General features: G+C 33.8%; 1 protein-coding gene across 2 annotated transcripts in view; it reads right to left on the bottom strand.

Moving 5' to 3' along the window:
• Positions 1-9,452, bottom strand: part of LOC138123145 (uncharacterized) — a 242,627-nt gene extending 233,175 nt beyond the window's left edge. Inside the window, exons 1-2 of one of the 2 annotated variants that reach the window (XM_069037700.1) lie at positions 9,284-9,452; positions 2,806-2,999 (exon numbers count right to left, since the gene is read on the bottom strand). In XM_069037700.1, the coding sequence (XP_068893801.1) occupies positions 2,806-2,872 (67 nt within the window). In that variant the 5' untranslated portion in view covers positions 2,873-2,999; positions 9,284-9,452. Of the gene's footprint in view, positions 1-2,805; positions 3,000-3,461; positions 3,622-9,283 lie in introns of those variants that run through there. The other variant, XM_069037699.1, reaches the window with a different exon arrangement.
• Positions 9,453-13,430: the final 3,978 nt, after the last annotated feature.

Raw genomic sequence — 13,430 nt, 5'->3', positions numbered from 1 at the left:
GAAATCCAGGGTGTCTAAACAAATTTGAAAAAAATCAATCTCAACATTCTACTTCATTACCCTCCTTTACTCAATATCATCGTTCTTATTATAAATGCGCTGATATTGAATTCGGCGGATCAAACGACGGAAGATTGAGGGTCCCTATTTGATTTATTTAGTTATTACAATGACAAATTGCCTCATTTTTCTGCAGGGAAAGGGGGCTTCAAGGTGCAAAGACAATTTCTGTTTAGTGAAATATTCTCGGAGTAGCGGTTTGCATCCGTCTCCCACAAAACGGGCGTGGTTACAAGTTCATTTTTATTTGTCGGTGGGGGAAGTGGCAGTCTTCTACTCGATCGAAATCAGGATCGCAGGATTAGTGAAATCGATTGAAAAGTATTTGCTTGAAAATGCACCGTTTAGTGTAGTAATAAAGACAAACATAAAGGGAACCACAAGCAATTTCGAGTCGGTTATTAAAACGACCGCTTGTTTTCCTCAGCTGGGGTCCACTTGATATCGCAACATTGTTCCATTTACAGGACGAGCAAAGCAGACATGAATATCGATACATGGGAATTATTTAAATCTGGCAAGAAAAATTTCGGCTTGTAGGGGCGAAGGCAGAAAAACATTATTATAATTTTGTGCAGATATGTTACAACAATAACTTTCTTTTGCTGTTTACGCGAAATTCTTATGAATTATTGAAGAATTTAAAGACGTGGTTGATATAAATTCCGCGATTTTAACTGTTTGAATAATTTACACTGAAACTTTTTTCAGTTTGCAAGAGATATTCGCGTTCTCAAGAGAAATTCGAATATTCGGTTTCCCACTCGATGTTATGTAAATAAAATTCTCCCAGGCACATCCCCGAAATGTCTTTTCTTTCATGAAGCATCAACACATTTTTTCCCCATCAAAATAATTCCGTCGCCGACATAATTGCTAAATCAACTCTCTGTACTATTTGATCGTCAAAATTAGACCCTCCACGTTTAATTAGCGAGACAAAGAAGACAAGGGTGGGCTTAATCGATAGTATAATCCAATAAATAAGCCCCAGCCTAATTATTTAATTAATAATAACTCGAAGCCAATCTAATCTCGTCCCAGTAAGATTTCCGTTTCGTTATGTTTTCCCAATAATTTTATTTCATGGTCGTCCTTTGTTGCTTGTATCTTCTCGAAAAATGTTTCTTTCGAGAGTTGTTTTTTCAGAGAGCTTGTGTTCCTCCGGGGCAACTGTTTAACGCCAGAGCTTGATTTTTTACGGAGGAACTGTCTTATATTTCAGGAGAACTGTCTCATCCCTCGCCCAAGCTTTTTACCACAACCGTCAGATTTATTTCGCATAAAAACCGCCTCATTTATGCGAATTTGTTTTATTTTTTGGCCAAACTGTTTTATTCTTTTTACTATTCGACTAAGTTTGCGCCATTTTTTCTGCCTAAAGCCCGTTTTTTATTCGACTGTTATTTTTTACCGAAATTTTATTACATCAGATATAAAAGATTTGGGCTGTATTTTCAATAATGTCGGGATTGACGGCTTGTAAGCTCGGGTTGCGTCGGTAATGAAATAAAAAATATATTTAAGGGTGTCCGGAGTGCTTTAAACAAGAGCCGACTTTTGGCGAGTATGGTATACAGCCCCAATAAAATTTGTGTGGTGAATATATGCACATCCCCGCATGCATAATTCAATATATTTTACACTTATAATAAAAAACGCAATGTTTCCATAAAATGTCGGTTTTATTCGAATGTAAAGTACGTCTACAGTATTAAAAATGTTCGTAAATCTTTTACAACTATGTCCAGGCATAGCCTATTATTACTCCCTCTGTTTATGGGGGAAATTTATGAAGCTTGGAATTATATGAGAACCCAGGGCCTGTTTGCCATGTTGTTATATGTTCATGATAATAGATATGGACTTGTCGGGTTACTAACTTTAACGATTTTATCAATCAAGCTAATTTCGTAAATCGCGCCAGTCGAAAATCATCCGCCGGAAAAAATCCTTTGATCCTGAAAATCAAAAAGCAAAAATTCTAAATATCGTCGGAGATCAAAGCGAAAAGTCGGCATAATTGCAAATAATACCAACAAAATCAATAATAATTGTAAAATCAACTTATAAATTGATTTCGTGCGATACATTGCAAACATTTTCATAATACACAACCTCCTTTGAGTTCATTTCAAACGAAATAATTTTTTTCTTATTTTTCCGCTGCGGGTTTTAACTTCTATTTAAAGCATTTTTATTCAAAGCAATTTTTGATGGCAACCATTCGATAGGACATAATTTGCATTCAAGAGAGCCTTTTCCAGCTCCACGCATTTTTTACCAAACACCCTCGACAAGAAAACGACAAAATATCTTTTCAAATTAAATGAATACGCATCGTACTTACCTTTTCTTATAATAAGTCGAAATTGTCCGTTTCGAGGTCTGAATGGCGCCAATTGCTAACAGCCCGACGTTATTATGTCGTGCAAAGAAAAAAATTCAAATTTTCATCCCCATTTGCTTAATCAGCGCCACTCCTATAAACGCTACTAATTTAGTTATGCGAACATTTAATTAAGCTCGGACAACTCTGCATGGCGCACCTAACTTTAATCTCGAATTTCGTTGATCGTTCCCTACGAAATGGACACTTCGGTGAAACTGCGCGGTTTTGATTAATGCCAACTATTATCTCCTCCAAGCACGTATTAACATCGTGAATTATTATTCCGGTATCTGGACACGTTTTACGAACGAAAATAAATAGCGCCGGTCGCGTCGATTCAAAAAATTACTTACCGAAAACGCTGAAGTCGGCGAACAGGGTGACGAAGAGAAGGATACTCCTTGTTATGAAATATGCCATGGTGAAAGTTCTTTGGCTGTCGGAGAGTCTCTGGGTCACTGAGAACGCCACAATCGGGTCTGTTTACCAAAAATAAGAAACACACCACATCGGCACTAAATTTTTAATTCCGGCGACAGAACTGAAACTAATTTCCCTTGATTAGTGAAATTGCATTCATAGAAATTATTGCATCGGTAAAAGTTAATTACATCGGCAATACCGGCCGCGATATTGGCGGGTTATTTACCGTCAGTAGCCCCATTTGCTTCAATTATCAATAAATCAAGCAGAATCGTAATATTGTTCAATTAAATTCGCAACTGGAGCATATTTTGGAAAAACTGTTTTCATCGATCTAATAATTGAAGCGTAAATTAGCAAAGTCGGTCATGTCATTTTTCCCGAGCGACCGGAATAAACGATCGCCAAAAACATATCAGTAGAACAATTAATCGAATTATCTGCGATTTGGCAAAAATCGGGGCCCGGATGGAATTTTGCGGCCGGCGAAGACAAATTATAACGGCGGCCGTAAACTTACGAAAGTGGCTTTTTTCCCCTTTGCGGCGAATAAATTTTTTGCCCCTTTTCAACGCGAGATATTTACCGTCACTCAACTGGCCCCATCCATTTGTCGATTAGAATGACTTTCGAAAGTTGGAACCGGAATTTGGTGTCATTTGCGTCTGATCCGGCGTGTGTGTGGAGGACTTGAGGACGCGGCAGCGTTTCTCGTTACTTGCCGAAAACTGAAGTTGCGAAGAGATGCAGCACGGATTTTCCGGACGCAGCAGCGCTGCCTGACGGGGAAATTCGGTACTGGACCAAATCATTGGCGGTCCACGCAGCATCACGTGCTTCCGGATTCTCCGGGAACGATGGGGACGAATGCATTTTTGTGTGCGATATTCGGTGGAGTGGCACCACGTGGCTTTTATGGCCCACGAGAAAAAGCCGTCTTGGAGCACATACACCAATGGTTAAGAAGCCATTAATTTTTATTAAATTTTACTTAGTGTAGAGAGGTCGTGTATAAGCGCGGATTCCGACATTTATCACGAAAATTGTTTCGTGAATGTGACGGTTTTACTCGTGACACGGCGAGGTTTATAAGGACGCTGAGATTTTTCCGCAAATTTGTCTCGACGAGCGGACTTTTAACAATTACTCCCACAAATGCTCCGCTTCAACATCAATACTGTTGCCGCTAAAGGAAATTATTTTTCTCTTTCACGTAATCACAACCAAAATAATATCACAAAGACTCTCTACGTAAAACAAATACATTTTTGTCAGTTGTTGCTTGTTGCTTGCGTTGCTCCTTCACACAGGATTATTTTATATTTCTTTCAGTTTTTAAATTTTGAAACCAAATAACTTCTAACGCCATAACTTTTAACGCCATTTCCTATGAGTACAATGAACATCGGTCTGAGTAGGACTTTTATTTGATCTAAAGTCAAGGTCAAAATTCCCTCAAAGGCCAGGCTGTACCACACTAAAGCCTTTTGTTCGGAACACCTGTATGATAAAATCTCCCTCGATTAGGTTTGAGGTTATGTCAATAATATTCAAATGTCAAAGAAGTTTCAGATGTAAGCAAATTTTATACCAAAAGACAAGAAATAAAGAGGATAATGACCCTGTAAAATGCAACTGAACCTATTCAAGAGCCTTAACATCAAAATGGCTGACATACAATTGACATTTTACGTTGTCAACCTAATAATCATCAAATAACTCGTGGCTCATATGTGAGAACACTTTGACAATTGTTTAAAAAAAATCAACTTTACAACATGCTTGTAGGTTGTAAAAATTATTAGTTTTTCGAAAGATAATAACAATAATCCACGACGTTTTTTGCAAAGAAAGATTGCGAATAAAAGTTTTTCTACTTTGCATTTGTATGAAAGCTATTATAAAACCCATTTTGGGTGCTGTAATAGAAATTCGCGTTTTGAAACAAACTAGTGCAATTTACTTTTTCAAGGTTGGTATTCCTGATCTTAACATAACAAAGATGAAATGTCAAAATAAACACTAAAACAAAACGAATTTTAATTAAGTTGTTTCCGTGGATTATAAAATTGTTGTAAACATGAATCATTACATCAGACGTTTTGGGCAGTTAGACTAATCCTAATCTCGTATTTCTGACGGAGTAAATACAAAATTGACTTTTTATTTTTAATTTGTTAATAACAATTGAAATTTAAATCTTCCAAACAATATGACATTTATTGCCAACCGCGACAAAATTTCCCAAACTTGAAAATTATTAAGATGCAACGTAGAAAAAGTAGTGTATGATATCTCGTTTATAATGCATTTTGTGGCACTTACTCATTCATAGCACTCACAAGCTCGTCGTACCCTAAACAATTATCATAATATATTGGGTGATTGATTGTGGATACCTATAGGCTCTGCCATTTCTATTGAAACACCACCTGTTGGATTTTTCCTAAAATTTACCAATGTGTAACAGGTTCGGTCGGTTGTAAAACGGCTTTTAGTGAGAAATTTGAAATTTTGACATTTTCTAGTTCCTAAAACGTCAAAGCAAATCACTGTCAAAATAAGTATAATAAATTGATAAATCAATGATCTAACTAGAATACACATTTAGCAATTATTTATCTCGTCGACGCATCGTGCATTCTTAATATATATAATAATTTAATATAAATGTCAATAGAAATCTAAAAATTTTACGCCTGCGAGTCCTACCACTACAAATGTGAGTGAGTGGTTTTTAGCGTGGTTATCTGTCGTGGTTAGTGTTCCTGCTGGAAGGTGGAAGGTAAAACCCAAGGGAAACTCAAAGAATTTTAATCAATGAACAAGGAAATTACAATATCAAAGGATTGGCGCCAGTTTTGGAATCTTGAAGGATTTCGGCTCTCAGGTGTGATTGAATAATTCTGTAGACAGTAATATCAGATACCTATCTGGAAAAAAAATTGGTATTATGGGGGTATATAGGCAATGTGGGATAAGATTGTAAGGATTAAAAAAAAATCAGGAGTTTGAGGAACTCATAATTGAATGAATTGGGGAAGTTTAAGTAAAAAATAATTATTTTGGTTTATTTCAATGTACTTATATATATTAAGTATTTTAATAAACTACACTTGCTGAAATGCTTTTTTTATTGAATATTTCTTATACTGAAACCACGTAACCTCACTTTTCTGCTGTTACAGTTAAATGAGTTATAATAAGTAAAACAAATAAAACTGCACTTAAAGTTTAGCTGAAGAGATGAAAATCAAAGTTACGATTATTTCCAATTTAGAACAATAATTTAAGGTGTCCCCTCAAGGCGCATGTGCCAACTGGCGTGTGATAAAAAGTGCGGGATTTAATTTTGATGTTAGCATTGTTAGCAAATGTAAATACGTTCTAAGCTGAAGACGCAGACGCTTTTTAGAATGATAGAAAAACACCTTTTTAACTTACGGAAAAGATTTCTGAAATTTCAACACAAATTTTTCCGACTGACCACATTGGCTGACTTAAATGCAGTTTATCATATAATTTAATAAGATTTCTCTTCATGTCAGCACCCATAAGGCTCGTTTTTTTTCTATTTTGCTCTATTTTCGCGAAAAAACAATAAATTCTTGATAATTATTGGGTTATAATTGAATGAAAGACGCGTTGAGTCAAATATGACATGACATTCAACAAAAATCAAGATTGGCAATAATAGTCAAAAAATTACTAAACATATTTGCAGCGTTGCCAAACTGTCAATCAACAGGTGGTGTTTCAATAGAAATGGCAAAGCCTATAAATATGGCAACTATGTAGGTTGAAAATTTATGTGGCAACTCTGCAGGTAAGATAGAGCTGACATTTCTTTGACAGTTCATAGTCGCGCAATTTTGAAAATTGTCAAGTCAATGTGCAATGGTGCAATGGTATAAAAAAAATCAAATGCACGCTAATGAAATGTCATACAAATGTCAAGTAAACCCCACCCACACAGTTGCCACATAAATTTTCGTCCATAGTTGCCATACTTATCCACAATCATTTTGAATCACCGAATATTATCTGAAATGCATTCACGTTGTTTTGGTACAATGGGAGGCCACGTAAATTTTGCATTTAATTTGGCAGTAAAGCTGTCTATTGAATTAGGTTATGTTTTTCTAAGGATGAGGTTGTAAACAGCGTCAATGTCTAGCGCATTGTTGTCAGTTTTACTAGTTTGCAACAGAATAATGCTCAGACATCGCGGGAAATTCAGTAACCTGTTATGTTCATTTTGATAGGTCCGCATGTCAGGCAAAAATACCTTAGTGACGGAACTCAAACAGTGTGTCCAACGTTAAAAAAATTAATCATGGCCTTCCATTGTGCCAAAACAACGCGAACGGTGTTTATTCCACATAATTTCGTAATGAGAGGTTTAATAATAATATCCTATTGTTCACAACGTTTCGTTAGAATATTTTGCCTTGGTAATGGAGAGGCGTCCCATCCACATGAGCCCAACGGAATGCAACCCACAATACATTTGAAAAGTTAACGTGGATATTTATTTTTTTATTTAAAAAACATAAAACAAAGTTACCTGCGCAGTTTCGTAAATTTTGATATAAACGTCATTCGTTTGGTTAAGTGAAATTGTGAAAACGAAGAGTTTTTGTTTTTGTTTATTGTCTGCATAAATGCGCAACGGCAGAAGCATTTTTATTATAATCGCCATAAATCAGAATCATGTCTGTTTTCTCATCTCACAACCATCATCGTGGATTCATAATTTCATTTTATAACAATACGATATTTAAAATAACCACGTTAACTATGGAAATGTATTGTGGGTTGCATTTTCAATTCCGCCGGGCTGATTATCACTCGTGAAATACCCTCTATTTTCTATTAGAATTAACAAATATACACCAAGCTTCAGTTGGAAGAAGACAAAATATCTGGCAAGAAGGAGAAGATAAAACAGAAACTGTTTAATAAAATGATAAATGAAAATTAAAAGAATGTAAATAAAAGTGAAAATGTATCGGTCCATGAGTTTTTTTTTATTCCATTTATTTTAAATCTGTACGTTCTTTAAATTGAAAACTAAATTTAGGAAGTCTCCAGTACGACACATCGATCAATCTTCTCAAACGTGTACAGAAAAAGCCACTTGTTTTTGTTTTTTCCCAAAGCCCCTGTCCTTTAATAAAAACAAACACAAGGTGGATTTTAGAAGACAACGTTATAATGTTACAATGGTTCCGCCAATTAGTAAATTTTTTTCAGGAAAAATCCACAACCTGATAATGCTGTGGTAACATTACAACAACAATATTAAAAACGACGAAAGCTATTAGCAATCGCATCCGTTGTTTGTGCAATTATTCTAAAATTTACTTAGTCAAGAGAAATTTATAGCGTCCTTTCTCTGGTTCGTATTGTTCCAAATGAAAAACAAACAGAAAATGTAGAGTTAGTGATAGTTACGTACAAAGCGACTGCAATCTGTGAATTGCATGAAAAATGTCAGTTCTGTTCATATGGACAGTAAATGAGAACCTAACAGACCAGAAAAATTCAAATAAAAGTATGTACGCTCAGGAAAAATTCCTCCTTTTATTGATCAAATATTACTACAAAAATCAATTCGTCTTTTATCTTATATTCACTGAAGCAATATGAAAATGTTTTTAAGAAGACTTCTTATTATACAGCAAGTATCAATTTTTATTGGAAATTTCACAAGTGTGATGATTAGTAAAAAAGTATTGAAGAGTTGAAGTATGTGGCTTTGGTTACGAAACTGATAGCGATTGCCGGGTGTGATTTGTAAAAGCTTGAAACGAATATTGCAAAACCAGAACACTACTTATATTTACACAGTAACAAAATTAAATTTTGATGTTTTCAAGCTGAGAAGACTTTTTTACCTTATAAAAAGATGTCTCCTGTTCTCGCCGACACACTTCAACCCCTATAAATTCATATTTTTTTCATAAAATTCAGTCTCTCACTCTTACACTCATTTCTAATTCAATCAAATATGAATAGGTACAGTAGAAGAATGACGCCGTATTTTTCGTCGCTGGATTGAAACAAGAATTGTAATGATAATGAATATCTCATTGCAAGCCTTCTTGAAGTTTTCACGTTAACGAACGAATTAAAATTTATATAAGTTATAGCTTCTAGAACTTCCAGAGTTATCTCAAACGGAATTCTAAATCGCACGTTTCGATATTTCGGCGAGAGGGTGTTCGTTATTTTTTGCTACGTTGGTATTAATGTGCAGTTAAACATATTGACGCCGCCACCGGCTGCTAATTTCCCGACCAAGTGTAAATCACGCCGGACGTTCGCAGCCGTTTAAATTCATTTTAGACTTTTAATTCTACATGTGAGGCACGTTGCTCACAATACAATTTTAATGAATACTACCACGTCACATGTTTCAGTTTATTAATGATTAGGCAAATCGCTCTTTGATTTTACACAGTTTGTTAAACCTGCACTAACATTAACATTCTCATCTTTCTTCTCTCATCCAAACAATTAATTTTATTAGTTAATACAAACAAAAACACTTGTCTACTGATAAATGATAATTTTGACAATCTTGGTTAGACGATAAATGAACTTAACTTCCTGTTCTTTACATACAGGGTTATTCACGTAAGATGACAAGCCTGACCAGGTAAAAATGCAACCCAAAATACAATTTATAAAGCTATCTCCATATTAGGTATTACATTATCATAATGCACATAAAACTTAGATGGCTTTTAACGTCAGCCTAAGGAATGTCAAGTTCTGACAGAAAAGTACTTCTCTCAACAAAGTATGATTTAATAACAATAATAACCAATTAAAATCACAAACGTAATGGGTAAGTAGGATCATGCTGGCTCTGTCATCGTTCGAAAACATTTCCTAATACTAAATATGAACGGAAAACGCAAACTTAGAATACCTACTTAAATTCCTGATTTTATTTTTAAATACCAAAACACAATGTATGTAAAAAAAAAATAAAAAAACGCAATGCTTTGTAAAATGTATTTCGGGTTGCATTTTTACCTGGTCGGTTTCGTCATCTTACGTGAATAATCCTGTACATACAGGTGCCCCCGAACTGCCTCCCCAGAGAAAAAAGAGAGTATTTGAGTAAATGTGACAATCTGAATTTAAAAAAAGTCCTATCTCAAGCGATAATCGCCAAAGAGTCTTTTTTGCTGTCGGCACATGCCTGTTTTCTATGGGACAGGTTGTATACATGATACTAAGACAACCAAGATATGCTCACGCGCATGATATCTTCTGTCTCTCTTCGTCTGGTGACGCAATCCCGTGACAAATTTTGCTCGGTCTTTGCTAAATACATGTATTTTAGTTCGTTTTCTCCTCCGTTTACTGTGTTCTACAGTTGGTAAAAAAAACGGGGACTGTCAGAATAAAATTGACACATTTTTACAATTTTTCCATAGTGTGAAACCTTCTTACGAGAGATAGGTTAGAATTAACGCCAAAATTCAATGTCATTTTTTAAAATTATTTGATAGGTATTGTCAAGTAGACAATTAATTGACAAACGGACAAAATCAAATTTACCTTAGGAAAATTTTCGTTTTCAGTATGAATATGTTATTTTTTATTATTTTGTTCATTTGTGATTGTGTTTTGGTTTCCTGTGCAGTGACGGGTTGTACCAGTAACAATAATAAAAAAAGTAAACGCTATTTGTCTAGTTACCGATACTTTAGTTTTCTAATTTGAATAATTTAGCAAGAAACGTCGACTTAAGGAGGTTGAGGCGTTACACAATAATAATGAAATAAATCTAATATTTTTTTTCAATAGATTATTTCATTACACAATTTTTTGTGATAAATCAAAGGTCCTTAGGAAGCTTATTAAGTAATAAATGCAATAAAACTGTTACATGTAATTTTCTACATGTTGAATGACAAATTTTTTTTCTAACAAATGAACAAATAATATCAGCAGTACAAATATTAACTATGTTAGACATTGATATTTCCCGATTATTTTAAAGTTTCTTCCAATTCGGTTAGGAAGCTTTTAATTAACGAAAAAAAAAATTACACATGACTACGTTCATTTGAGTTGTAGGCTATGATTTTTTAATATATTAAACTACACAGTTTAGATGTTTCTATTTTTTTAAATTATTTACTTCAATAATTTTTCAAAAATCGTAAATTTTACTTTTCATATTTTTTCTTTAAGTTTGCACAGCACATCCAAAAGTTAATCCATCACCTTTAAATAATTAAATAAAATAAAATAATTGATTTATAATAATAAAAAAATGATATATCCCGCCTCAACCTCCTTAATTGATGAAGCAAAAAACCAATTTTTTAGATGTAAGATAAGATGTATTTTAAAATAAGAATTCTTAATAGAAATATTAAAGAAGTCTCCAACATGCAAAAGCGCAAAATGACAAAAATTGTCAAATAAAAATGCATGTACCTACATATTTACAAAAATTATTTACAGTTAAATTTTTTTTTATTCCTTACATTATTTTACTGTGCAAATGAAAATAAAGTAGTAAGTATTTCAAATACACAAAAATATCTTATATTACCGAAGTCGACTATAGTACCGGGTGGGGCATCGTATACGCGCACACGAGAAATCGCGACTTCTAATTAAATTAAATTGTCGAAATTTTATATACCTAACTAATTATTGATACGGTATATTTGAGAATTAAAAAAAAAAAATTTGTTAATAAATAAGGCCGTAACAGTTTTATTAGTTTTCTGAAATTAACTGTTCATTTACCCATAAAGTTTTTACATTAGATGAATCTGTATCTCTTAGCGCACCAAACCCTGATGGCACAATTACAAATTTTGACTTGGTTTGCTAAATAATTCGCTTTTTTATTTAAACGCAAACCAGACGCCTGATTTATGGCACAATGGTATAATTTCCCAACAAAAGGTATTGCCGACCGTTTTAAACCTTTTTGCCATAAAATTGACAGTTTCCATTGTCACCTAAATTTACGACAGCACAAGTAGCAGATCATAAATAAAAATGATTTTGAAAGTTGAAATATAAAACTGCGTTTAATTCAAAATCTAATTGGTGTTTTTTTCCGCTAATTTCGTAAATAATTATAGGAAGTGAATCTGGGTAGGTTAGTATAAAAATCAGAATTTGACTTTTTGGTTGGAATTTACATTTTATTTTTTTTGGCTTTGTTTGTAAGTGAAAAATTATCAAAAAATTATGAAATGTACCTTACCAATAGCCAGGTTAGTGTGAAAAATTTCGACAATTTTATTTAATTAGAAGTCGCGATTTCTCGCGTGCGCGTATACGATGCCCCACCCTGTATATTAAAGAACGAGTTTTATAAGGGTTGATTTGGCGAGTCCCAGTGTAGAAAACGACCCGTAGGGGATTTTTGTATGGGAGGAGTGCGCCAATGCCCTTATAAAACGAGTTTTTTATGTTATTTTTTAGAATTTGTACCATTGTTTTAATTTTTAAATAAAAAAATTAAATTCTCAAATTCTAGGGAATTTTGTATTAATTGGTAATTCAAGGTAACGAATGCAACTACATCTGCAAGATATGTTAAAAAGTAGAATTTGTACATTAATATTGGTGTAAATGGCAATAATACACTGAAATATTGATAAAAAATTTCTTAGAGATCTATTAAACTACGAGTGCTTTAAGAGATAGCCATAAACGACTCCAAATTGAATACAACAATAGACCTATTAGAGATGTAGATTCTAAAAAATTCATTTATTAAGATAAAAATTTGTTTTATTCTATACCTAAATAACAGTTGAGTCACAACGAAAGTTTCAGTAACTTTAATTAAAACAGAAATACATACATCAAAACACTGCCAAAGATATCGCCATACATCGTCCGCGACTCAAAAAAAACCTCGTAACTCCCAAAACATCCCAACATGACATCGTTACACATTTGCGTTTTTTTTTCTAGTAAGCAAAACTTGAAAATCAGTTTATTACCAATTACTTACATTAAGTATCTTTTTTAAAATAAATGTGTTAATAGTTGTTACTTTCATCCGATTATTAATAATTAACATACAATGACAAAAAGTTCTGTAAAAATTTGTGTACGGGAGTTACGAGATTTTCTCGAGTCGCCGAAGACATTCTTGTCACGCGGTGACGTCATGCGCGAGTCGGTTCAAAACTCGTCGCGTAACTGATCATATCTGGTTGTCTTAGTATCATGGGTTGTATACAGGGTGTTAGGGAATGGTCTCCCGAGAATTTCAGGGTGAGTCTTTGAGAGAAAATGTGGTCGAAAACCTTAGTACAATTTTTTCCTAACATGAATGGTTTTCTCAAAAATAAAAATTTAAAACGGTGCCCCACTGTTTGGGAACTTTTGCACCATTTTATTGTTGTGATAATTAAATAAATAAATAGTTAACGTTTTGTAATTAATGTTAATTGCTTAGCAACCAAAAACAACAATGACTATGTCAGATTTTATCGAGTACCTACTGTCACAATGACGTTTCGATTTTAAAAGTCCCCTTGGATAATATCTC

This window comes from Tenebrio molitor, chromosome 2, assembly GCF_963966145.1.
Source record: "Tenebrio molitor chromosome 2, icTenMoli1.1, whole genome shotgun sequence".
Classification (NCBI taxonomy): domain Eukaryota; kingdom Metazoa; phylum Arthropoda; class Insecta; order Coleoptera; family Tenebrionidae; genus Tenebrio; species Tenebrio molitor.
This window is presented reverse-complemented; position numbering and strand designations above follow the sequence as displayed.